Here is a 26,387-nt window from a genome sequence, read left to right on the forward strand (position 1 = left end):
AATGTGCATGCTCTAGGATTAGTTCTGCTAAAGGCTTGCAGTTGGCTCTCCATGCTTTGTGTAGATGAACAGTGAGCTCAGGTATTGTAGGAGCCTCTGAGCATTCCTTACGACTTGTAGTTTGGCATTATGTATATGTGATATTTTAATCTATACTGACCAGTAGAACCAGCAGTATCTGAGAAATGAAGAGCAGAAATGTACAAAACACAGATGTCATTTTTACATAGATGTTGCTTTTTAAAAAGAGGAAAAGCAGCAAATCACAGTAAGTTTCAAAATGGTTTAAAATATTTTCAGAGATGTCCATGAGGTGTCAGTATGTGTCCAAGCAGAGCATATTTGACAAAAAAATCTTTGTTCAGAAAAATGTATTTGGTAACCTTTGTGGGGACAAAATTATTTTGAAAGATAGAAACTGAGAACAGAGTAAAGTAAGGAAATGCAACCCTATGGATCATTAAAGTATGGTTTCCTAAAAATGCTATTTTCTAGTAAGATGTATTGATCTAGAGCAGGCTTGTCCAACATACGGCCCGTGGGCTGCCATGCGGCCCACCAAGCCATTTTCTGAGGCCCAAGGTGCTGCAACAGGAAATGAAAGTAAACACTGTACTTTCGTTTTGGGTGGGGGGTGATGGGATACCACTTCCTGTGAGGTCTTTGAATATGGCTCGCCGGCCCACTGGGTGATTAAAAAGTTCATGATCCGGCCCCACATTCAAAAAGGTTGGACACCCCTGATCTAGAGGTAGGATTCTTGTTTGCAGTTTAAACCAGTGAATTGCCATTTTGATTTTTAAACGGTCTTAAGTGCATTTATATCCTACTCACATATCTTGTTATAAATTTAAAGGTAGTGTTTATATCTGGTCATTCCTTCTACATTTTGCTACTAGATTGTTCTTAGCAACAGTCACTCTTGTGGTGACTTCACTAGAGTATGGGTACAGTAGGTTCAAACAAATAAGAATATTAAAAAATAATTGGGTCTTAAGGCTTTTGCTTTTCATTGTTACTGAAATAGTTGAATTTAAATCCATTGATGTTTTATGTGGGGTTTTTTTGTCATTTAGATAAAATGAAACACTAAAAATGAGCAAAAATAGAAATTAAATGCTAGGCATTGGTCTTGAAACACTTAACCACATGCTTAATTTTACATATGAGTGGATCCAGTGAATGTAGTGAGACGTATTCATATGCATAAGCCTATAGAATCCAGGAATCAGTGCAGATTTTTAAAAATCTTTTTAGAAGCCTTGTCAATAAAATTATTTTCTGGTATAATATTGTTTGTTGCTAGTAGCCTAATATATTTTTAATCATTGGGTAGTGCTGTTTGAAATGCTTCTCTAGTTCAAAAATTGACAAAATAATTTAAGCTCATTTAATGTGAAATGTATCCTTGAAGCATCTGCATGTAATGAAGGGTCTCAAAATAATCATGTCCATTCCTAACCCGTACCAGCCAGGGGACTGCCGTATCAAAAAGAAATAAAATAATTCTATTTATTTAGGTTTTATTGTTTTATATTTTAACTCTGCACTAACAAACCCTACTAAATTGAATAACCAGCATATAATTAAAAAAAATTAATTGTATTTTAACATAAGAAAGGATTGAAAGCCAGTATTCTGATGTTTGGTAAAGAATATGGGAAAAGAGTACAAGATAACATCAGTGCAACTTTTTACATTTAAAAAAATGTTTCTGACTTAATTTTTGTGCTCTTTAATGACTTTCCTAGCTGTAGTACAACTACAGAAAGCCTTCTGGAAATATTAAGGACTGTATCTTCAGAATTTCATCACAGCTTTTCCCAATGTCATACATATTACTATGATGACACGTGCAAATTAAACACATTATAATAATAAAATACACTTACAAATTGACAACTATCATTTCATATACAAATTATTCTGACTTAATTGCTTTTGGTATATTATATATACACTTTTGTATCTGAATTTTTGACACACTCAGGTTCTAAAAGTTTTATAGTCTAAGTAGTAATGAAATATGAACAGTAAATAATAAGTGAGATCTGATTGTATAGGATCACAGGAGTCTGTTAGTAGGATTTCAGCAGCGTGTAATGGTCACTTTCTTGACTAGCTTTTGTAATGGTTCATATGTGCCTGTTAAAAGAAAAAATAAAACCACTTAGAAAACTCAGTTAGTTGCATCTGCTCTCAGTTACATTTTTTGGTTTTTAAATCCAAGTCAGTTAAAAGGCTTTTCAAGAGAGTGTTGATAAAGATAGGGGTCAGCAGCCTATGGCCCCCGGCTGGTGGAGACATTCAATCTACCACATGGATGTGGGGCTCTGCAAGTGGGGGGTGGGGGGCTTTGGCTTTCTCTGTGCCACAACATGGAGAAGTGATGGTAGCAACTGGGTTTTAGCACCCGCCCATGTTGGACTCGAACTGGGTTATTTTGGTCTGCAGCCTAAAAAGGTTAACAACTGTTAGATAAAGATTTTGAGGTATTAGTTTGCGTAATGGGAACTGTAAGATCCTTGAATGCATTTATATTTGTTAGAACATGCCTCCTTTTATGTGTGTATGTATAGATGTGTATATAAAAATAATATCAATAGTATTCCAGGCATCTGTTTATATATGTTTCCATGTGCACTTTTATGCATTCACAATTCTACTGAGAGAGCTGTTTCTAGAATTTGTGTAGACAATTTATGCAGGAGGGCTATAGGGTCCTTGGAGAAACTTAGGCAATTTGAAATTTGTATTATTAAAAAAGCTTCTTTCAGAGCATAGGTGGGCAGTTATTTTGCCTGGAGGGCCACTTAATGGGTTTTGGTGTGCTGTTGAGGGCTGCATACACAATCTTTCAGAAGATATCATTTTAACAAATCATCATAGTTTTAAAAAAAACAACAAATTGTACACTAAAAACCAAACATCTACTATACCATATTTTAATTTTTTTTTAAATTGTCCTGACATGTTTTATTGAGTAGTGTGTATAGAGGCAATTGCATAATAGCTCAAAATAAAGCTTTACTCTTGTATATTGTTGGGGGGAGGTTGAGGAGAGGGTGTGTGCATGTGTGGTTGGGATTGCCCACACGCTACATGCCAGGCACCAGCCAGCAGAGGTGGGTGGATGTAGGCAGGGGACACATGCAGCAGATCTCATCTGGGTAGCTGCACCTGCGGTCCAGTCCACAGCTGATTTCTGCCCCCCCCTCCGTTGCTCCTCATGAGGCTGACCACCACCCACTCCTGGCCTGGCCAGCATGTATAACTTCCTAGCAGGGCTGCTTCTGGTGTGGCTGCAGCTGTTCAGGGTACTGCTTGGTTCCCCCAGCCTCCAGTGGCTCCTCTTCCTGCCCCTGGTGCGCCATTCTGCCTTCCACCCACTTAGTTGCCTGCAGGTAGATGCTCATTGTGCTGGACAGGCTTAGTGGGTAGAAGTGGGAGCTGGAGCCCCACATGCTGGAGCAGGAGCTGTCCAGCTACAGCTTCCCCCCACTCTGCCTGCCTGGCACAATAAACAGCCACCTGTGGGTGGAAGGTAGCCAGAAGCTAGAGCTGGAGCCCCTCACGCTGGGGCAGGAGCCTCCTGGCTGCAGCTTTCCTCTCTTGCCCGAAGTGGTGTAGCAGAGGCAGAAGGTAGAGGAGCTGCTGGAGGTGGGGAGAGCCGAGCAGTACCCAGGCAGCTGTGGCTATACTAGGAGCAGCTCCACTGGGAAGCTGTGTGCTCGGTGCAGGTGGGAATGCAGGGCACACTGCCTTGGGTGGGAGCAGGTAAGGCTCAGCCCCATTCAGAGCACTGTAGGGGGCAGCCATGGGCTGTATCCAGTCAGTTGGTGGGCTAGATCCAGCCTATGGCCTATATTTTGCCCGCCCCTATTTTAGAGTGAAGCAGTTTATTTCTTCATGCAGAGATTTCTTAACTAGTCATGTATGTTTCTTTTAATTAAAAGGATTTTGACATTTGGTAACGAAGGTGCTGTGGAATTGCAAAGTGTAGGGTAGGAGAAAGATGAATGATTGCTGTTACAATCCAACACAAGGGAAAATTTTTCTCCTGCGGTGCTGGTACAGCTATTTTGAGGCATTTAAGGCGGATCTAGGCAAGACAAGTAACATGTATTTTTGACTGTAAGGAATGTGTCCCCATTTGATAGGAATACTAATAAAAGGAGGGATTGATGCAAAGCTTTCTGGCTTTGTGGTGTCTATTTGAGCATGGTGGACATACTGAATTTAGTTCAGCTTTCAACTGCTCTTTAATTTGGGGGGGGGGGGGGGCGGTGGGAATAAAAATGCTGCATTCAGGCTTTTCTTATGCCAAAAAAGGTGGCTAGGGTTGGTAACTTGCTTGAAAAGGCTTCCTTTTTTGGCAGGAAGAGGGAGGACATGACAAAGCATTTAAAGCCCCCCCCCGGAGTGTTTTTTCTAAAAGAAATAACTGTTGATTCCTATTATCCTTGAGGGTAGTTGTTAAACAAGTTTTGTCTGTCTCTTCTGTCCCTTCTTGCTAACTGGTAAGCTGGAGGTACCTTCCACTTTTGCAAACAGTGCAAAAGCTTACGTAAGCTTCCTCATTCATAGTAATATATACGAAGCTGGCTGCTCCTGTCCACCAGTCAGAAGGGACCTCTGGGGAGCCCGCTCTTCATATGTACAGTGCTTGTGTGAGAGCTTCTAGGAAACTCTAAAAAAACAAAAACAATCTTGCTATATATACATTTGAAGTAATTATTAACCCTTGCTCTCATATGCACTAAAGTGAAAGGATGGTGCATATACAGCCACAGTAAGTATTTATATGTACTGGAAATGGGAAAATACAGCGTGTGTTGGTTGGTATCCATAGCAACTGTAATTCAGTTCTCTCTGCAGTATATGCAGTATTTTCTGTTCCTGGTACGTATAGGAAAAGAAAATACTGCATGTGAGGAAGGAAGATAAACTGTGGTTACTGTGGATACCATGTCTCTGCATTGCCTGAGTCTATGCATGTAAAGTTTTTTGAATTATGATGTTGCACTAATGTAGTGTTTGGCATTTTGTCTTTTAATTCATTACATTATTCTCCACTGAATAACCTGACTAGAAAAGTATTTCAGAAAGCATCAGCAAATTTTTTTGCTCTCTCTCTCTCTCAAAAAGAGTCTTATAGGTCATGGAAAAATCCTAGCATTTCTCATCTAGTTCATGTTTTCCTTTTTTACAGAAACCTCTTTGTCAAGTAAGCAGCCTTTTTTCATGTACTTTCCGTAATTTAAATTCCTACATCCATTTAATACTTCAAATTGTTTTTTGCTGGAAAATTTGAGATTGGTGTTAATTTACAGAAGTTTGCTCAAGAAAGAGGTTTTCAGTAATAGCACGAAAGAAATAAAGAATGGCATTTCAAGAGTGTGTCTTTTCTATTTTTTGTTTTTGGACAACTTTTCCCATTTGTTTACACCTAATTCAAGAAATGAATGGATTTGCTAAAGAGAAGATCCAGCTTTCAGCATATGATCTTGCTGATATTTTTTGTACTGTCAACAGCAATCTGCTACTTTGCAAATGTGTATGGTTTTGGAAATGTCCTAAGCTAGTGAGTCATTGCTGAAGATTTTTAAATAGCTGAATGCAGTGTTTGTTTCCACCCTTTCACAGCCTCAAATGACATGAATCATTTTTAGTGTTTCCCAAATAATAGTTAGTCTAAACGGAAGTTGTATGTATTTCTGAGTCAGGCTGTGCAATGTTGGTGGTACCCTCCTAACCACTGCTTTTGTACACATGGGAATTCTATAGGAATTTAAAATGGATTGAGACTGTAAAAGCAAACATTTGGTAACTGTAGCAACTTATTTTAACCATAAGGATTTTTTTTTCCTGTGCTGTTTGATGTCACAAAACTATAATAATCTGTTACTGACTGGCACAACTGACTTTAACTTGTATGCAAAAGAAAAAAACCTGCATACTTTAACAAAAATCTAGAAGGACCACTTTACCCTAATAAATATATAAAATTTCTTAGAAGTGAGAATACTGTAAATACTTCTGATTTTTTTTTTTTTTAATTGTTCTACTGTTGTTTTGAAAGGCATTTTCATTTAGTCTGTGTGAATAATGAAACCCTAGAACTTGTTCCCTATGCCTATATCCCTTCAATATATCCCTAGTCCCATTATTTTCTAGTGATTATAGATAACTTTTTGTTTTAAAAAAACAAACCAAAACAAACAAATCTTTTCTAGTCTATTCCAAGCTGAGATTGTCATGGTGAACTCTTAAGAACAAAATACATTTCCTGGAAAACAAAGAACAAACAAATTGATCTTAAACTCAAATACCTGTTGTTTGGCAGGAACAAATTTGGCCAAACTTAATCTTCATAACAATTCCACAGATCTGTAGCTAAGGGCAGAATCAGGCCTGTTGTCCATCATTGGCAGTACAGGAAAAACCCACTTCTAGGGCAGAAATACCACAGGAATGCACAGCTCATAGAAGCCTCAGACATAGGATCACACTATTAGGCTTCCTGAGTGAGAAAAAACTCAGCTCAAATAGAAGTGGTGGAAATTTGAGCTGGGGCTTTTTGCCTCAGTGCATGTGCCCGGACATTCACTTTGGTGTGGGGCAAATTGTGCCACTTGGGGCAAAATAACCCTGCCTCACTTCTCCTGGATCTGCAGCCAGGGAAAGCTAGATCTGGGGCCAGCACCTGTGCTGGCCCCAGCAATATAAAAACCTGCCCTAGCAAGCAGCTCAGGGCTACTCCTTCTCAGGAGGGTCTGGGGCCTGGCCATTTGGTATCTGGGGACACTAGCCCCTTGTGTCAGCTGGACTGCTGCAGCAGCACCCCAAATCCATTTTTAAATACCTCCAAATCCATGTTCTTCCACAATTAGAATGAGAGAGAGAGAATGTTGGTCGGTGTGTGGGCGGGGACCTTGGAGGTGGTGTCCCCTGACCCTCACAGGGCGCAGCCCCCACACAGCACATGGACTGCCCCCCCTGTAGGGCCCCAGCTCCACCCTGGAGGGGCACCCCTGCCCCCACAGGGTTCCAGTCACCCCACAGGGGTACAGTCTCACCCCTCAGGATCCCAAGCATTTGCACCAAAGCCAGGCTAGTGAGCTGTGCTGGGCTGGGCATGGTTGGCTCTCACCATGTGCTGCCAGCTCTGCAGCAGCTGCTGCGTGCTGTTGGCTCCATGCTCTGGTCACTTGCCACCCCTGCTCCACCTACTTGCCACCCCCTGGCCTTGCACACCCCTAGGGATGGCACTGGGGCCCCCCCACCCAGCAGCTGTGGTGCTTGTGGCAGCAGGCAAGTGGGACTTTGGCTCTGCTGCAGGCACAGTGGGTGGCAACACAGCATTGTATGACCTGGGCTCCGTACAAGGCCATGCACTAGCGGGCTGGGCCAGGTCCATTCAGCATGTATGGAGCCTAGGTCTCGCAGCACCACATCACTGCCCACTGTGCCTGCAGCAGAGCCACAGCCATGTTGTCTGCTGCTGCCGGCGCTGCAGCTACCAGGTTGGGGAGCAGGCGTGTGGCAGCCCGTGCTTGAGCCCCTCTATGTATCCACCCGCTAGAATATTCTCTTCCCCCCCACTGCTCCCCACATCTCCCAATGTCTCCCTCCACTCCTGACATCCCCTTGCCACTCCTTACACCTACCCATGCACACCCACAAACCTCCCCACTCCATGTCCCTAACTTACCTTTGACAGTGTCGGGGGCAGCAGGAGCACCACAAAGACACTCTGGCTAGAAACTAGAGTGTCTCCTGGAGGACCAACTCCTGGGTTGCCTTCAGGCTGTTCTGTTGTTCTGCAGCACAGTTTTTTTTTAAATCTCTGGACTGGAAGTCTAATTTTTCCCCTGCACTGCAAATATGCAGTAGGGGAGTTTTGTTTTGGTTTTTTGTTTGTTTGTTTCTGCATGTGTGTCTTGCAGCGTCTCAAAGGGGTTTGAGACGCTGCAAGACTCACATGCGTGCTCATCTGGACATACCCAGTGAGTGTTTTGAACACTCTGTAGATTAACTCAGGTTGTGCCTCTGCATGGGGGAATGTGGAGCACTAAAAATGCCATTTCACAGACCTTTGTTCTGGGTTTATAGAAACAAGTGAGCCTACTCTGATGCCTACCTGTCCTGGCAGGAGACAGACAGGGAGATAGCTGAGCAAAATGAATAGGAGCCAATCTGTTCTCTCTGAAAGCAACACTAGAAGAAAAGGGAGGATAGTCTTTTACTGCTACCCTATACATCCCCTTCCCTAACTCCACATCACTTCCCCAAGAGCAAAGGAAGTCAAAGGAACTGTGACTCAGAAGAGTGTCTCTGAGTCACAGTGTCTACAGCGTAAGCACATGGCTGTGTCTGTAGTCATGCTGTAGGCTTAATTATGTATTATGTACTGGCAGTTGGTTGTGAAAATACTAATTTGGTATAATTTGCTTCATGTGTAATTTTTTGTAGCAGTGGCGATGCATAAGGGATGTGTGGGGGTGTACATGCACCCCATGAGAGCACTGGTGCACCCCCTGACAGACCGTGCTCCCTGCTTAAGCAATGGGGGGGGGGGGCAGGCGGGAGCACCAGTGCCCACCCTGTGAGCACCCGCTGGGTAGTGGGGGCACCGGATGAAACGCTGCTGGTACTTCCCGGTAAGCGAGATTGGCTGAGGGTCTTCTCCTCTTCCTCCCCCTGCCCCCCTCGTTGGCAAAATTGGTGATTGGCTGTAGGGGGGACCCTCCCCCGAAAGTGACTGGCTTCAGAGGGGGCATGTGCCCCCCCTGATTCAGGTGGTACCAGTCACCCATGTTTTGTAGCTTGATTTGCTCACATTGGGAAATGCTATATAATTCTAAATGTACTCCATTGTGAACAGTCTTTGCATTCCAAAAAGATTGATAGCTTAGGTTTCCATACTTGCCAGGGAAAATTGCCCAGCCTGCTGGTAAAAGGGCAGCTGGAGTCTCTTCAAGACCTTTTCTGCTCCAGATCTTTTTTATGTTTGGTTCTGATGAAAAAAAAAAAAATGCTCTTGCTCTCTTAGCTTCCTAACTCAGCAAATTATTGGACAAAAACCAGTTGGATTAAACTCAACCCTGGAAAGATTGGGTAAAAGACTGGCCAGAGAGAAATCTTGAGGAACTTCAAGATTGTGCTATTGATTATGTTATCTTTTGAGTGTCTTTTAGTGATATGCAGTCTTGCTAGAATCATCTCTGCTTGTGGGTTCTTAGATAGCAATATTAGGTACTTATTTATTTTTCTATTTCCAGCAGCCCAGAAAAGCGTTTATTTCCTTCTAATGTGGGCATTCCTGCGGTCATCTAGGTCTTAATTGTAGGTAGTGTTCTTTCAATGTATTTTCCCTAAGGCAAACTACAAATGGCACAAGACGATTGTATATATTAATATTAATATTTTGGCTTCAACAGAACTGTATTTTTAGTAAGAAACTAGCAATTTTTTTACTTGTTTTTCACCTTCCTCCTTGCTTAGAAAATAGATGGTATTATATATATATTTATTTTCTGAGGAAGGTGAAAAACAAGTAAAAAAAATTGCTGTTTTCTTACTAAAAATGCAGTTCTGTTGAAGCCAAAATATTTTGTAGAAATGTCAGACCCGATGGGAATTCCATCAGTTTTTTTTTCATCTTGGACCTGACAAGAATCAGAAAGATGCCCACTTCTACCTCAAAATAACCAGTAGCCTGGAGTTTAGGTAGGGACAGGAGGCATGGGAGACTCAGGCTGAAACTCTGTTTTGAATTGGATAGGGCGGAGTTTAAAAACTTGGTGTCCTGTATCCCAGAGAGGGACCTAGTCAGCAGGTTGGCTACCATGAGGTGGCATGTGGGTTTTGGTTTTCTGTTTTGTTTTTTTCATTAAAAAATGTTTTTGTTTTAGAAAACCTCAGTTCTTTACAAAACAGAATTCTGGCTGTTTCCCCAGTTGAGTAAAGACTTCTTCAGCACAACATTTGCAGTATTACACCTGTCTTGTATTTGTTCCCAAATGAAAATGATTATTTTTTTTCTTTCTTCTTTTAAAACATATACATGCAGAAGGTCTAAATGCTCAGGGACAATTTTTTTTTCTTTTCCTTTCACTCCCTGAACTGTCACAACATGAAATTATTCAATTCATTCTCCAAAGGGTCAGGTGTTTGGGAACCAGAGAAGCCTGGTGCTTTTGCCACCAGAACTGTAATTGAGACCCATCAAAATATTGTAAGAAGCTTTTTTTTCACTGACTCTTGGATTGTCTTATCTTTTTCTTACTTTGTTTACCTAGTTCTTTCCTTCTTTAGTTAGTAAAGAATTACAAGGTGGTGGGTGAAGGGAGTTTGTTTGACTTGAGTTTTTAGTGTATAAATTGTCATCTTTAACTTCATCATTCATCTACCTGAAATAAAACTTGCCTTTTAATTCATTATATATTTACTTTAATCTTCTTATAGTTAGTTATACCTAGGCCAGTCTCTATTAATCATCCCCTTTATTCCTTTGATAAGCTTTTTTGTTTTAATGCAAGGGTTGTTGAATTTAATAGGGGTGTTTAAAAAATATTTAGAAGATGTGCGAATGCTGATGACCTCTCTTTCCTTCTTTATGTATTGCAAAGTTTATAAATATACCGTTGAAGAATATTTTTAACTAAATTTTTTTCTTTATTCCCAGCTAGTTTTGATTCTTCATACTTATCTGTTGGGGTCGGGGGGGATGCTGATGGGCAGATTTGTGTTTCTATATGTAAATTGGAGGATTAGTTCTCACTAGTTTTGGAAAGCATTGGAAGACTAAGGATTAAGCCTTGATTCTTGTTTCTCCAAGTAGTGTTAACTTGAGCATCTAGTTTTCAGAGTACCATATTTTCTTGCATATATATGCCCCAGATTAAGGAATCTTATTATTTGAAAGGCAGCATGAAGAGAAAAAACTTTTCTTGTACTGAGTAACTGAGTAGCAGTGCTATAGAGCAGAGCCTGCTGATTATTTTTCCTATGGATCTTGTGCAGAGTTGCTCTCACTTTTTTGCTCAGCCAAAGCTCAGGTGGCAGAGACTGCTTGTACCATATTTCTTTGCTGATAATTGTCTCAGACGGCCGGAGCCGACTTGAGGTGATTTAGAAATTACTCGGTCGTTGGGCGGGCTGGTGAATGGAGAGGCAGACAAAGCGTATTGGTTGCAAAAAGCTTTACTTACGCCGCTAGTAGTCACGACGCAGGTGGTCCGGTCGCTTAAACAACTACATGAGTTGCTCCAGCTGGCAAGGCTCAGGCCAGCGAATCCGTACGCGAAACAGGCCGGCGGGAAAAAGGGTACGTCGAAGGATTGCGCTCGGCCACGGGGAGAAGAATCGATAGGTGATCAAGCTATCGATCAGCTCAGCCGCAAGTCAGGAATCTTCAAAGGTGCTCTGCAGCGTGCTCAAAGTTCTCTGACTTGGGCAGAAGTCGCACAGAATTTTATACGGCTAACAAGCCAATCGCTAGCCGCTATGTAGGAATAATTTAGAACTGGCCAATAGTGGGACGCAAATTTGCATGCGAATGGCGGGAACTCTCTTGCACCGGGGTTTTCTGTTGCAGCAGAAAACTTTTGCTGTGCACAGAGACTCTCATGTGGCGGGAAAATTCCATCGTGCCGAGGCACTAAAATCATTGGGTTGTGACAATAATGTGCACCCCAATTTACAGCAGCTGTTTTTGGAGGAGGGAAAGGTGCGTGTTGTGTTTGGAAAAATTACGATATATTTTGCAGTGTAACTTTTTACTTTGTAGGTGTTTGCAAAGTCAAGAGATATCTGATAATTCTGTTTTTAAAGTCAGATGCATTAGATGGGTTTAAAGAATATTTTAAATTACTTGAACTTATTTCTTTGATACTTTATTCTTGCTTGAAAAAAACAACAGACTAAACTGATATGATACATAATACAGTCAAAGTTTGTTTCCATACAAGATCAAGTACCTTCAGAGAACTATAAGATGGTTAACTAGTAAGTGGTTAACACGTATAAGCAAAAGCCAAAGCCTTCTTGGTAGGTCGTTGGTCTTTACCTATGTATTAATAGTTAAATGACAAATTTGTAGTGAACGTGTGTCGTCTTCTGTGTAGTTTTAAAAAAACACTGAAATGAATAGACTATTGATTGAACTTTAAAAAACCCCCAACAAGCTATATGTGAGAAATGCATAATTGCATTTGCAATCTTTGCAGTTAAAATACAGTTAATACTACCATTTTAAAAATTTAACAAATATGGAAAAATATGGTCAATAGCCATTACGGATGACTTTACTTAAGTAGCTTAAAAAAGGAGGCGTACACCCATTGGAAGGGAGGGACCATCACAAGAGAGGAGTATACCATGGTAGCTTGGGAATGTAGGGGGGTGGTCAGGAAGGCCAAGGTGGAAATGGAGCTGGGACTAGCGACCCAGATCAAGGACAACAAGAAATCCTTTTTCAAATATATAGGGGGGCAAAAGAAGGTGCCAAGTAACATGGGGCCTCTGCAGGACACGCTAGGAAATCTGGTCATCTCACCTGACAGTAGAGCTGACATATTCAACAATTTCTTTGCCTCCATATTTCTGAGGAGGGACCCGGATATCTCCCCCACTGGCACCCCCGAGGGCCCTGTGGGTGGCACACCCAGACCTAGGATTAATGAGGACATTGTCAGGGAACTTCTGGAGGAACTAGATGTATTTAAATCCGCAGGTCCTGATGATCTCCACCCCATGAGTCTTACCTCGGTCCTGGGGAAGCTTTTTGAAAGAATTATCCTGGCACATGTCCAGGAAGGGCCAGCAGGGGAGGTTATGCTCGGGGGCAACCAGCATGGGTTCATTAGGGGCAGGTCTTGTCAAACCAATCTGGTGTCCTTCTACAACCAGGTCACCAAGTCCTTGGATGCAGGTGTCGCAGTGGATATAGTCTTTCTGGACTTCAGGAAGGCCTTCATCATGGTCTCTCACCCCATTCTCAGTAAGAAACTAGGAGACTGGTGTTGATACCTACAAGGTCAGATGGGTCACTAACTGGCTGGAGGGCCACACCCAGAGGGTGGTGGTGGATGGCTCTTATTTGACCCGGAGGGATGTGGGCAGTGGGGTTCCCCAAGGCTCGGTCCTCAGGCCCACACTATTCAACATCTTCATCAGTGACTTGGGTGAGGGGGTAGAAAGCACCCTGTTCAAGTTCGCAGATGACACTAAGATGTGGGGGGAAGTGGGTACGCTAGAAGGAAGGAACAGGCTGCAAGCGGATCTACACAGGTTACAGGGATGGGCTGAAGAGAACAGAATGGGGTTCGACACTGACAAGTGCAGAGTACTGCACCTGGGGAGGAAGAACCAGCGGCACACATACAGGCTGGGGAACTCCCTTCTCGCCAGTGTTGAGACAGAAAAGGATCTTGGAGTCGTCATTGATGCCACAATGAACTTGGGCTGACAGTGTGGGGTCGCGGTCAGGAAGGCCAACCATACCTTGTCGTGCATCCACAGATGCATCTCAGGCAGGTCCAAGGAGGTGATCCTCCCCCTCTACGCAACACTGGTCAGGCCGCAGCTGGAGTACTGCATCCAGTTCTGGGTGCCACACTTTAGGAGCAATGTGGCCAATATGGAGAGGGTCCAAAGGAGGGCCACCCGCATGATCTGGGGTCAGTAGGACAGGCCCTACGAGGAGAGGCTGAGGGACCTGAACCTGTTCAGCCTCCAAAAGAGAAGGCTGAGAGGGGATCTAGTGGCAGTTTACAAACTAGTCAAGGGGGACCAGCAGGCATTGGGAGAGTCCCTGTTCCCCCAAGCAATCCCGGGAGTTACAAGAAACAACGGACACAAGCTAGCAGAGGGTAGTTTCAGGCTAGACGTTAGGAAGTGCTATTTCACTGTCAGGGCGGCTAGGACCTGGAACCAACTTCCAAAAGAAGTGGTGCTGGCTTCTACCCTGGGGGTCTTTAAAAGGAGGCTGGACAAACATCTGGCCGGGGTCGTTTGACCCCAGTACTCTTTCCTGCCATGGCAGGGGGTCGGACTAGATCATCTCCTCAGGTCCCTTCCTACCCTACCAACTATGAAGCTGTGCTGCTATAAAATTACTGTCAAAACATGCCCTTGTGTTTTTTTTAATAACTTGTTTTAGAGTTATAATGTTAAATTACCATTTTGCTTTTCCTTAAGCATGACGTCATACTCATAGCATTAAATAGACTAATTGGATTTCTTGCTGGATTCTTGATGTAGCTAGGTTTTGAATCATTTGTAGGAATTATAAACTGTAAGTTTCTAAGTCTGAGATCAAATTAAGCCTAGTTGTACAGTGTTTCCATCTAGCAAGTATATTAAATTATAATTTATAATTGTAATCTGCAGTTACTTCTTTTCTTTCTTTGTGTGCTTTCCTTACATATTTCTCAGTCTTTGAAGACTAATTTCATATATTATATGGGCCTGGCCAGTAGAGCTGTGGTGAACTATGTACTCATACGTAGAGCAAGAGGATGCTGGTGGTGTTTAAGTGAGTTTCTTGTTTCTTTTTTAGAGACAAATTGGTCACTTTTTTTCAGGAGATTATTTATAGACAGAAATCAGAAAAACCTTGTTTCCTGTACACACAATACTAAAAAAAAGCTTTCAGTGAGTATCATGTGTCATTGAAGATCCACTGACATTGCTTGGTGAACTTTTAAAAATAACCCATTCAAAAATAAAATTGCTATTATTCTGAAGCAATTTTTATAAAAACTTGTCCTTACAGGTAAATAAACAATGTTTATGTGGTACATATGTGAAGATTTGGTTACTGTGTTGAGCTCTTCCAAAGTTAGTTAGCCAGAAATCTGGGTTTTATTCTGCCAGGCTACCAATCCTGAGCTTTGAGCACCAAACTAAGGTAATATTTGAAAGTGTTTAAAAGCATGGCTTCCCTCAGAGTTCTTTCTAGGAAGTATAGGAAACTATTTGAGTATGTAGTGGTAAAGGCACTGTAGATAATTTTAAAATAATACCAAACTATGATATATATTTGCATCAAAGTCTGCTGTGAGAATAATATTCTGATTCTTAACATTCTAAAAGTATCTGAACTAGTTAAAATGCTTGAAACCTTCTCTGCCTGGGTTAGTTAATAGACCCAAGTCTATTAACTAACCTCTGCCTGGGTTAGTTAATAGACCCAAGTAACAATATTTTCTTAGGGTCATTGAGTTTTTCATTCTGTTCCCCATTTACAGATTGCAAATTTATCAGCAATTGAGAAACATCAAAAATGTCTCCATAATGCCTAGTATGAACAAAACCCCACTGTTTGTGTAACAGAAGCATTTCCAACAGTTTTGTGACACATGATGCATTTATATAATACACCCACAGATCAGTACACCTACTTTAAGCAGACTCAAGGCAAAATATAAATTCAACTTTTTGGATAGCTTTATTAGGTTTGCGAAGGGTAGATTATACTTGGTCTACTATTTTACAGGCTTCTGGTTTTTGAGACCTCTGTGCATTTGTGTTCTGTTGCAACAAAAATGGTTTTGGTAAGTAGTAGTTTTTTTTAGAGAGTTTTTTTCTTTTTCTTTTCATCTTTCTCATTTTAGCTCTTAGGACACTTATGCAAATAAATGTTCTTGATGTCTTCAAAGAGTTAAATGAGAATGGCTTTGCTGCTCTGTGCAGTGACATATGAAAGTAGTTAGAATGTTGGAATTGTTTACTTGCCTAAATTGTTAGACGGCACAGCCAGTACACCAGATTTCCTTGTGGCTTTTAGTGGAAAATATTAAACACACACTCTTTCTTCAGTTATAGAATTTTTACGTTTGAGCTGAATTAGTCATCAAACTGGTACAAACATTCCAAATGTGAAGACTGCCCAAAAGTCCTTTTTTTTTTTTTTTTGCTAGAGGAAGTTGCATTTGAGAGCAGTGGCTCAGTTCTCTGGTAAGTGTAACGTGAGCATTACTAGGCATTTCATCTTGCAGGTCTGCAGTCTGTGCTCTTTAGACTATTGCTCAGTTGGAATGCTTCTGTGGGTGTGATTTTTGTGCCGTTAATGTGTTCTTTAATGACCTATTGAGGCAGTAGCTTTGCATGAACTGCTCAACACAATCTAAAAATCACCAGCAAAAAAACTGATAAAAAGAACGTTGAACGCCGGAGGAAAATCCAATTGGCACAGAGACAGATGTTCGAATAAAGAAGTTGGCTCAAAGAAGATGCACGGAGTCTGATTTTTTTTTTTTTTTTTTTTTTTTTCTTTCCTCTCCTCTGAGTGAAGACTATAATGGGAACTGTATTCACATGGTGATCAAAAGAAACACTTGAGTGATGAACTGCTTTTTCAGAAGTCTAAGGCAGTAATCTGAACCCTTGTGCCTTGGTAGCTTGCTTGTTTTTGCTGAAGCAGTCTTCCTTAACAGCATTTCTGTCTAATGCCTTCCCTGTTGGAGCAGCCACAGCAACTGCCTGATTGAGGAAAAAATGAATTTTCTGCGTTGTTCGTGTCACTGATGGAATAAAGCTATCTACATTTCTGTCATTTGGGAAATCTGGATTAAACGGGCAGTATTATTCCAGGACTTCCATTGTCCCTTGTGGTCTGACTCATCGCATGTAAATGTACTGCAGCTTTGCTGTACATTGCAGAGATTTTTATTGCATGGGAAAGAATTGTCAACCTCTGAGCATCATGTTCTGAAGGACTGCTGAAAAATTCGTGTGGACTGTGTTTGACATTGACAAATGAAGTTGCCAAATTGCAAAATGATTAGAACCTGAACCATTAAGAACAGTTGTGTTTATTTTTCAGTCACCAGAAAGCCTGATACTGTTAATTGGAAACTGACCTTGTGGGACTGTGTAGCTGTGATCATCTCTGTCAGAGCAATTGTTCCTTGTTTCATTCTACACAGGATAGTGTCATGTCGTCTACAACAATGATTTTACTGTGTGGATAAATTTATGCTGTAGAAGTAGCGATATTAAGAAAAACATTTGCTGGTGAAAGGACGTAACAGAGATTTATTACAATGACATTTTTACTGTAATGTAGTTATACTGAAGACTATTTTTGATACATTTTCCACAAATTCAGTGTTGTAGTGTAGATGTTGGATGAAATCATATTTTGAAAAAAATACATTTTTTTTAAACAGGATCATTTGAGCACCCCAGGGTGTTAAATATAGAAAATGAAATATAAGGAAGTGCAACAGTGTCCTTTTTTAGTATTAAAACACCAGCAGTAGGTTCAGAACTTAAGTTTGTGAGTATATAGGCAGAAGAAAGTGTTTTCTGGGCTGCCTCGACTGCGATTTCTACAGTGCTGTTCTGAATATAGGTTTTTATTTTCAAACTGATCGAATGAGTCGAGTCTGTATTGTTGTTTTGGAGGAGGTAGAAGATGATTCTCCCACATTTATTTCCAAATTACCTCAGGAAAACCTATCTCTGCGTCCATCACCTTCTGGAAGTGTGTTGGTAAGACCTGTCTGTTTTGTTAAATGTTCAATGTTTGTAAGAGCGGCAAAGTTCCCATGATGCTTGTCAGAGGGTTTACATAAATATGCAAAGTAGTAGCTGGATTATTTTGTCACTGAACGAGCAGTTGTAATTAAAAATGTAAACTAGCTATGTTAAGCAGAGAGATGTTTGAAACTTACTTATGAAATTAAAACTTTCAAGGGCTCTTTTTTAAATGTAACTCCTTATTTGTGACACAGTTAACAAATGGGAGCTTTTTATTTTTAATAGCAGTATACAGTTTCTAGCAAGCCTGAGCAAATGACATTTGTGGTAAACATTTCCTCACTCCTCACTGGTGTATCTATTTAGTACCACTTTAGAAACTGATGTAACCATTATAATGCAGTAATAAGCTGTGTGTATTTTGAGAACTGGTACAGTAGATGATGTACTCTGAGCAATGTCAGTCACATACTAAAATAAAAAGTTAAATCAGATTGTAGATGAATGTAGCTGCTGCTACTTTGCAGAAATGTTCAGTGCTCTCTTAAAAAATATGAATTTTACAACAGAATTTTACTTTGGTTAACTGACTTGCTGTTTGATTCTGACATGATATGGTCTTAGAAGTTTGTGATGCTGGCTAGGAAATCCAGTTTTATATTTAGTAATAAATGTGTCTCTAATCCATGAGCATTTGTTACTATACCTTTCAGTTACTCTGTGCTTTCTTATCATATATCCAAATAGATATGAATTACTACTTCAACTTTAAGAATATCAGATATACTTGTTTCTGAATACTCTGTAATATGTTCTAGACTAATTATGTTTCTTTTGAACAAGGATTTTTTCAGTGCATTTCTTTTAGCTTGTCAGTAGACTTATAAAAACCTAGATGAATTTTTTTAAATGAATGGTTGATTGGTTTGTCCAAAATTAGTATGATGCATTTTTTCCTTGAGGGTTTATTTTGTTTTTGGCTTCTTCCAAGCCAACATTCGTAGTTTCTGTTGTCTCCCTTCACTACCTTGGGTATTGGAGGTATTTTAATTTGGTATTTTTAGTGGTGTGTTGTCATCAGAAAAATGTACTTGTAAAGTAAATATTGGAATGGAATGTATGTTTATATAAATTTAATTTATTGTCTTTCTTTTCAGCCACCGCTGGTTCAAGCGATATTTAATGGGGATCCTGATGAAGTTCGAGCACTAATATTTAAGAAAGAAGATGTTAACGTTCAGGTAAAAAGAAAAGTGTCTTTTACCAAGTACAGATTAATTTTGTTTTAGCACAGTCCCTTCCTGTATTTTACCTGTTCAAAACTGTTTATTTGGGTACCTTAATTTTACTAAAAGGAACGAGGCCTGTAAATAACATATAAGTACAGTAGTGATACTGCTGACGAGAGGAGCTAAAGAAATAAATATATTTAATGCAAAACTCATTTTACTAAATTTATTTAAGGAGAAAAGAATTTTTAAATGTTGGTTAACATTTAGGCTTTAGATTTCCAGTTCATTTGTACATAAACTGAACATTTGCTTGTTTATATTCAAGTATTAGAAATGGCAGGAAAGAAAATTCTAGGTTTATTATATTAGTTTTTAATCAAATAGTTGCACAATATTCAATTTGTATATCTTAGCTCAGGGGTGCTTTAAACATCTGGTCCTAGGAGGTGGATGAACCAGCCAATGGGGATTCTTGTGGGCTGGACCATCCACCTTCCTGGGCCAGATTTGGCCAATGAGGCTTGTCACTGTGGCTGCCAAGGAGTTAATGTTACTTGTCTCCCCCTTTCACTCCCTTTCATCTTTTCCTCTTCCCTTCCCCCCTTGACTACTGAAATTAGGGTTTTTTATTGCCCCTGTTGACTGAGATAGGTGGCAGGGATTGCGGGTAGTAAAGAGATAGTGATGTTTAAATCCTTGGGTTCCAGAACTGTGCCAAAGCTGGTACACCATACCTGAGTAATTGCTGTTGTATTCTGTATATCCCGAATACTGCAAATATAAAGAAGAAGCTTAATCATTTATGTGTATATTTAGATGTTTAAAAGCATTTTGCAGGAGCTTATGGGTCTCATGTAATGCCTGTTAAAGTACATGTGAAGTCTTGACATTGACTTACTGTTAGCCTGAAGGATTTATTTTACAAAGTTGTTTTATGGGATATAATAACCTCCTATATGAAAGTGAAAAGACAATTGTGTATTTGGGTGAGGAAGACTGGTAGTTTATCTATTTTTCTGTTCTTGTTCAATTTGGATTTTTTTTTTTTGCTTTGTGATATGGTTTCTTTGTAAGCCTATACTATAATACTTCAGCTATGACACTTTCTCCAAACTTTTCCGTGGTACTTGCTTTTATAGAAGTTGCATGTGACAGTTTATTTGATACTAGTATTCATCAACAAGCCTGGATTATGTGATATCACATTTTAGTCTCTGTAACTTCAGGATGTTTCTTTTAGTGTTTGCTTCTTATTCGGAGATGCCTTTTCTTGTGTACACTCTGGCCACATCTTCTGCAATTTTTGTTTGGAGACATCTTAGTCATTTTACTTATGCTTTTCATAAGATACTTTAAATTATTAAGTTAATTTATATATTTCATTATTGGGGGAGGGGGAAAAGCAAACAAAGCCAGAATTTTTCTTAGTTTTCAGCATATGCAGCATCTTTCCTGCACAACCTCATCAGTCATACAGAATCAGTCCATAACTATAGATAGATGGATTCACTCCTCAGCTAGCTAAGTCCTGAGTGAGTGGGGGGGAGGGGGCAAGAGAAAAAGCAGGTATAACTTGGACAGCATATTTCAAGAAGGATAATTCTGAGTGACAAGCAGTTACGGTGAGGAAGTACACTTCAGGCGAAACATTAATAATCTTGTTTTTAATGTTTTAACATTTTTTTAAAAGTCTTTATTTCCTCCTAACCATGCTTCAGAGAGACAAGCTTATTAGTCATATGCAAAGAGGTATATAAACATTCAGGCTACAGCAGGTGTGCTCCCTTCCAGGGTAGCTTCCTAAGCATCCTGTCTAATAAAAGTAGGTTCACTGTCAGTACCTTTTTCTTAAGTGTTGGTCCTAGTCTTTTCAAACCATGGGAAGTTGAGCTTTCTTAATATTTTGTTCGCAACCTGCAACCTGTTTTTCAGATGCTGACAAGCAGACAAATCTTCCCCTCTCTCTTGTGGGACCTGAAAAACTTTGCTTGGTAAAATGGCCTGGTTGTTTGTTTGTTTGTTTGTTTGTTTTTTATATTGTAATTTTTTTAATTTATTTTTGATTTTTTAATATTCTTACCTGTCTGACAATAACGTAGGCCATTTGTTAGAGAGGCTTGGGTGATTTTTTTGTATCCTCATACAATCCAGATATCCCTTGATATTGTGCCATAAACTGGCATTAATGGAAGGAAAACATATTTTGTAATAAAGTTTAGAATTGAATGGGAAACAAAGTATAACATTTATTCTCCCAATACTAGCTAAGAAAATTCAGTGCAGGTCTGTTGACTTCAATAATTCCTCTTGTAGACTTTTTTTTTTCTGACTATCCATTATTATGTAGTTAATATGCTGATTGAGGGTTCTCTCCTTTTAGAGAGCAGTGGAAATTTGTTGTTACGAGTTTGAAATGACTTCACCAAACTAAAATTTGCCCAAGGATGAATTAGATACGGATGCATTCTTTGTTGACTGTGACAAATCCAGGAAGACAATTTAGCTGATACTGTTTTTGGGAAATGTTCTCTAGTTATCCAATGTCATTTATTATAAAAATTCATATTTTGATATATAAATATCAGTACTGACAACCTGACAAGTCAGTTCAAGTACATATATTTTTATAGTATTGTAGCAGCTGATTATGTTATTGAATCTAAGTTGGATACATCTGTGTCTAATTATATTTGACTTTCTAAAGCCCGGTGGTGATGCTTGTTGAACATTGATACAGTGGTAATAGCTAACAACCATAACCAGGCTGGGCACCTGTATGCTAGGTACCATACAGAAATAATAAATGAAAATCTGTACATTGTTTCTTTTCTGTCAGACAAGCCTCAGAATTAGAGTGAATACTTTTAAAAAATGAAAAGTTTAGAACTGGTACTACTATATGGAATGTAATTTTGGGGCCTGGTCAGATGCCAGTTTACCCTTCTGTAATTGGTACTGCATCAGTGGCAGTTAAAAAGAAAGCGGGGAGGGAATGGAAGTGGGGAAATGACTCAAATCCTTAAACTAGGGGTACTTTGCCCAATTGCAGATGCATTGCACTTGTTTTGGTTTCGGCTGTCAGGTTCTTGGCAGACATTACATTTATCATGTGGGTAAGACATTAATAGCATGATGAATTATAATATGCCTTGTGCAGTTAATGACAGGATAAATGGCAAACCAGCCACAAAGGTATTTCACATTTTAATTGTGGAACATCTTTGTGAATAGTTTATATCCTGTTTTAAATTGAAGCTGTGCGATGTGTTCCAGACATGGGGTTGCCCACTGCCCCAGCTCGTTGAATAGCCAATTGGGATTGTACAGAGGGCAACACAGGTGCTGCAATATAGCCCTTTGCCAATACCTGTGATTGAGCAACCTCAATCTGGGGAATTTAGCATCGGGGCTGAGTCTCTTTTGCTAGGCTCCCCACATGCCAGATATCACATGATTTGGATCTGAGGTATTTTATTACTGATCCCCAAAATAACACAGCATGGCAGGTCCTGCATCTTTTGGGATTTGGCATAACATTCCTCAAATTGCCATCATGCAGTTAGATTAGTGTCTGCCCAGGGCCTCTCTTTATCCAGGATTGTCCTTTTTTAAAGACAAACAGGCAGTAGGGAAGCAAATAAAAGCTTAATGGTAAGGTGCAGGAACATTTGCGTACTATATAAAAAATAAAACAAACCCTAGGATAGATGTATATTTGTCTGTTCTTGATTCCAGTCTAATTAACATCAGTTTACAAAACTAAGCTAAATTACTGCAGTGGTTGGGGGCAAGTGTCTGTCCATATCAGACAGACAAAAAATGAGTACAGGATTTTAAATAGATTTAAAACTATTACTTGACATTGGTAACATGCAAGTAGAAGTGTGCAGTGACTGCATCCAGATGTCCTTTTGACAATCAAAGTAAATGCCACTACTCACTAAGTTTATTAGCTTGTGCAAGGGTCTTGTAGTGGAAGAATTCTCAGTTCAGTGGTGACCTTTCATATCATGAGTTGTTGTACACAGCAGAGAGAATCACAGGGTAGCAAATTTTCATTGTATTTGGGGGTTGAGGGAGGCAATGCATATTCATGCTATTTATCAGCCTATTGTGGTATAATGTCTGTCTAGACTTTCAAAGTTTGTATTTTCGGTTCAGTAGTTGTAATACATTGGTTGTAATACGCAGAGTCCAATTTGTATGCCACTCTAATTGCTTAAATTGTGGCTTCTGGTTCACAAAGGATAAATAAAGACTTTACGTGGAGGTTTGAAGAGCAAATTGATCTGATCAGTTTTGTGTAAAATTTTTTCAATTACATCATCTCATACCTAAGTTAGGGGAAAAAAATCTTGAGAGTGTGCTATAACCACTGTAGTAGTGAACATCATTGGTCTGCCATAGGCTTATCATATGTTTTGATTTCAAAGTATAAGGTAGCAGGAGTTGTTTAGATTTTTTTCTCAGTACTGTTATGAGTTTACAAGTGTTGCCAGTAAGATAACTTGTGTTTTGAGCTGTAAATGAAACATATTCGATACGCCTTTCTATTAATGGGTAATAAATAAACATGGAAACAAACTTTTCCTGATTAGAACACCAGCTTTATTTTTGTGCTTCTTGTTAATTTGCTGTCAGCGGAGCTGCTCTCAGGACAACTATATCTGCTTTTACAAGTTGTGTTTTAAAAATATTGCCCTAGACCCTACTGGAATCGGGTCCATTAACATTAAATAAACATAAACCTATATTCCACTTCCATTTAAAAAAAAAAAAAATTGTATCTTGTATATCTTCTGTTGATTTCAAAGTGAGGTTCACTACACTTTTAAGTAATGTAATTGAAAAATATTTCTGTTTGCAGATGCTTTTGTTTAATGAATCAAATGTAAAAGTTCCTGGGGTAGAGAGAGCCAATATAATATATTGTCTATACAATGCAAATGGCTATTGCAGTAGATGAAAATTTCTTCATGTTTTTTCTTCGTGCGTAATACAGTTACTGCTGTTGATGGTTTTTATAATTTGGTTAACTCTGCATATCGCCTTCATTATCCCGATTTATACTTCTTTTGAGGGTAGAGAGCTGAAAGTTTATACTTTATTCCAGTCCAGAAGGTAAATTTTTCTAATCCCCTCCAAAACAGTAATTTAGTAACTCTTTTTATTAAATCCAAAGATATATCGTCTTCTGTAGGGCTTTAAAGCTTTGAAGAGTTATATTCTTGTATATACCTCTTAATGTTAAAACCTGCCCATGAGTGAAATAGGTCAGGAGCCTGAAACGTGGAATACTTGTATTTTGCTATGCGTGATGCTGTTCAGAGATTATAATGGGCTAAAGATGCAAGTGTTTAAGGATACTTTCTGTATGAGTGAAACTTTTTCCTTTGAAAACAAAATTTGAGTAGTAATTTCTCTATGCAACCATGAGAACATGAAACATGGATTGCCAGTAGGTTTATCAGTTCTCAAAAAGGGACTTTTAACATTTAAGCTAAAGTAGTACTCCCTATAATGTAACCTCTGTGACAGCCATTATAGTGTTTTACTGCTTCCTATCAATGATATTTTGTAAACTATCAGAAATTACTATTCTTTATTCTTGCATTTGGAAAGAGGTAGTGAGGCTACAAAGAGGACAGCTAAGTCCATGTATTCAGCGGGCTGAGTGGATGGCTAGCTATTACTGTATTAGAGATGTAGGTTCTGTTCCCAGGTCTGATAAAAACAACCTTGTGCAACCTCTTTGTTTGATAAAAAGGGAAATAATACTGAATAGCCTTTTAGGGGAGGGTCTAAGGTTGTTTTATTCAATGTACTGCCTTCATAAACAGGGGAAGGGTTCTGGAGATTTGCCACTAGTCTGAGCCTTGTGAGGTCTGGCTGAAGTTAATGTTCTACCACCTATTCCCTGTGTCACCTTAGGCAAATCGGATAATTTTCATATATTTTGGTTTCCCATACATCAGAAGGTAGAACTAAAAAAAATCCACTAGGATATCATGGTAAAGAGCATCAGTATGATGGACTAAAATAAGATCAGCAGCAGAAAATGCGATGAGTTGAGTTTGCAGTCTCCTGGCTCCCCCAGACTTGGGGATTTGGGGTATCTGTTTCTCCTTTCTTCCAACAGACTGCTCTGATCTGTCAATTCAGTAGCATGGGTAGACCTGAGTAAGCCAAAATTTAGAACATTCTGCAAAATCTAGTACACTTGAGAGCCCTAAATATGTGGACAGATGATGTATAATACATTTTTTTTCACTTTGCATTTTTGGAATGTTTTTCAGTTGTATTAAAAGCTATTGAATAACTTGATAATCATTTGCTGAATAAATCAGCACATGCCTGCCATATTAATATGAGGAGAGGGCTTCAATCTTAAAACAACTTGTAGATGTAACCAAAATTCATAGCACAAGAAACCATGGCCTTTTTGTTACATTAATCTTATTCTTTGTTTTTTATTATACTATGTCATATAACTGGAAAACTGATCTTTTAAGAACTGTTTATCTTAAGTTCAGTAGTTATTTTTTACTTATTTGTAAAATTCTTGACTACTGTATGTGGATTGTAAAAGATTTTCAGTATTATTTTAATATGTACCATTCAATCAAGCTTTTTAATATTTAAGCTAGAAAAAATTAACTGAGTCAGTATATTTATTAATTGCATTAAGTGAGAAATTTCAGTTCTGAATTAGTTCAGTTGTCAGCAATGATACCTTTTGTGATTTTACAAGAGGGGCTATTTTCAGAACTTGTGGCTTACTGATGCTATTTTAAGCACCACATTGGTCATCACATTGATTATCAAGGTTAATGCATGGCACTTCAAAATGCTAACAGCCTGTCTACACTAGCGTAAACTAGTGTAGACTAACACTGATGGAATTGAACTGGTTTTAGCAACAATAGAGACTTTTTTTTTTTTGAAAATTTTACAGCAGTTTTACAGAGCAGAGATCTTAGCAGTAGGAGGATCAGCAAGTCAAAGCTGTATGAAGAATTGTGAAAGAGTCCTGCTCAAAATAGTCTAGTCTTGGTTCTGGATATAGAACTAAATGTGGCTTGCTTCTGAAGGATAATGCTTGTAGTTAAACTCTTTTCAACGCTAATTCAACTGCATCTGTGGCCATGGATGACTGTAATCCTAAGGTAGATAACCAGCGTTATAATGTTGTATTTCTAGCCCAACACACAAGAACAAATTTTCTTTCCTTTGCTCTCTTCTCTGTTTTGAGGGAAAGGCACTTTCCCTTGAGGCGGGCTTGCCTGATTGAGGTTGCAGGACTATTGGAGCAACCAGCTCTGCCCAGCTCTTGATGTTGGTGTCTGTTTTCTTGAGCCTTCAATGTGTCCTTACAGCACTTCCTCCAGCCACTGTGAAATCTTAGGCTGCAACTAAGCTGGGAGTAGAGCATTTGTTTTGGGAGTTGAGAATTGGGTTCCACACACGATGTGTGGTGCAACAAAGTGCTTGAGGATCACTAGCTGGTAGCATTAGCTTCAGCAAGGATGCAGACACTTTTGCAATGATCTTCCCATTTGATGTGGAAGATTTTCTAGAGGCATTGTTGCCAGCAATTGTTCTAACTTGTCTCAAGAATGCGTCAGGCCCAGGTCTGAAAACTCTTTTGTCCAGTTGCTGAGG

General features: G+C 39.5%; 1 protein-coding gene across 4 annotated transcripts in view; it reads left to right on the forward strand.

Annotated features, from left to right (window-relative positions):
- The window catches only part of ANKRD28 (ankyrin repeat domain 28), a 190,269-nt gene that overhangs the window by 49,041 nt on the left and 114,841 nt on the right, over positions 1-26,387 (forward strand). For 2 of the 4 annotated variants that reach the window (XM_014603153.3, XM_019497785.2), the window contains exon 2: positions 18,651-18,734. In XM_014603153.3, the coding sequence (XP_014458639.1) occupies positions 18,651-18,734 (84 nt within the window). Of the gene's footprint in view, positions 1-16,305; positions 17,506-18,650; positions 18,735-26,387 lie in introns of those variants that run through there. The other 2 variants (XM_019497784.2, XM_014603152.3) reach the window with 2 other exon arrangements.

This window comes from Alligator mississippiensis, chromosome 5, assembly GCF_030867095.1.
Source record: "Alligator mississippiensis isolate rAllMis1 chromosome 5, rAllMis1, whole genome shotgun sequence".
NCBI classification, from domain to species: domain Eukaryota; kingdom Metazoa; phylum Chordata; order Crocodylia; family Alligatoridae; genus Alligator; species Alligator mississippiensis.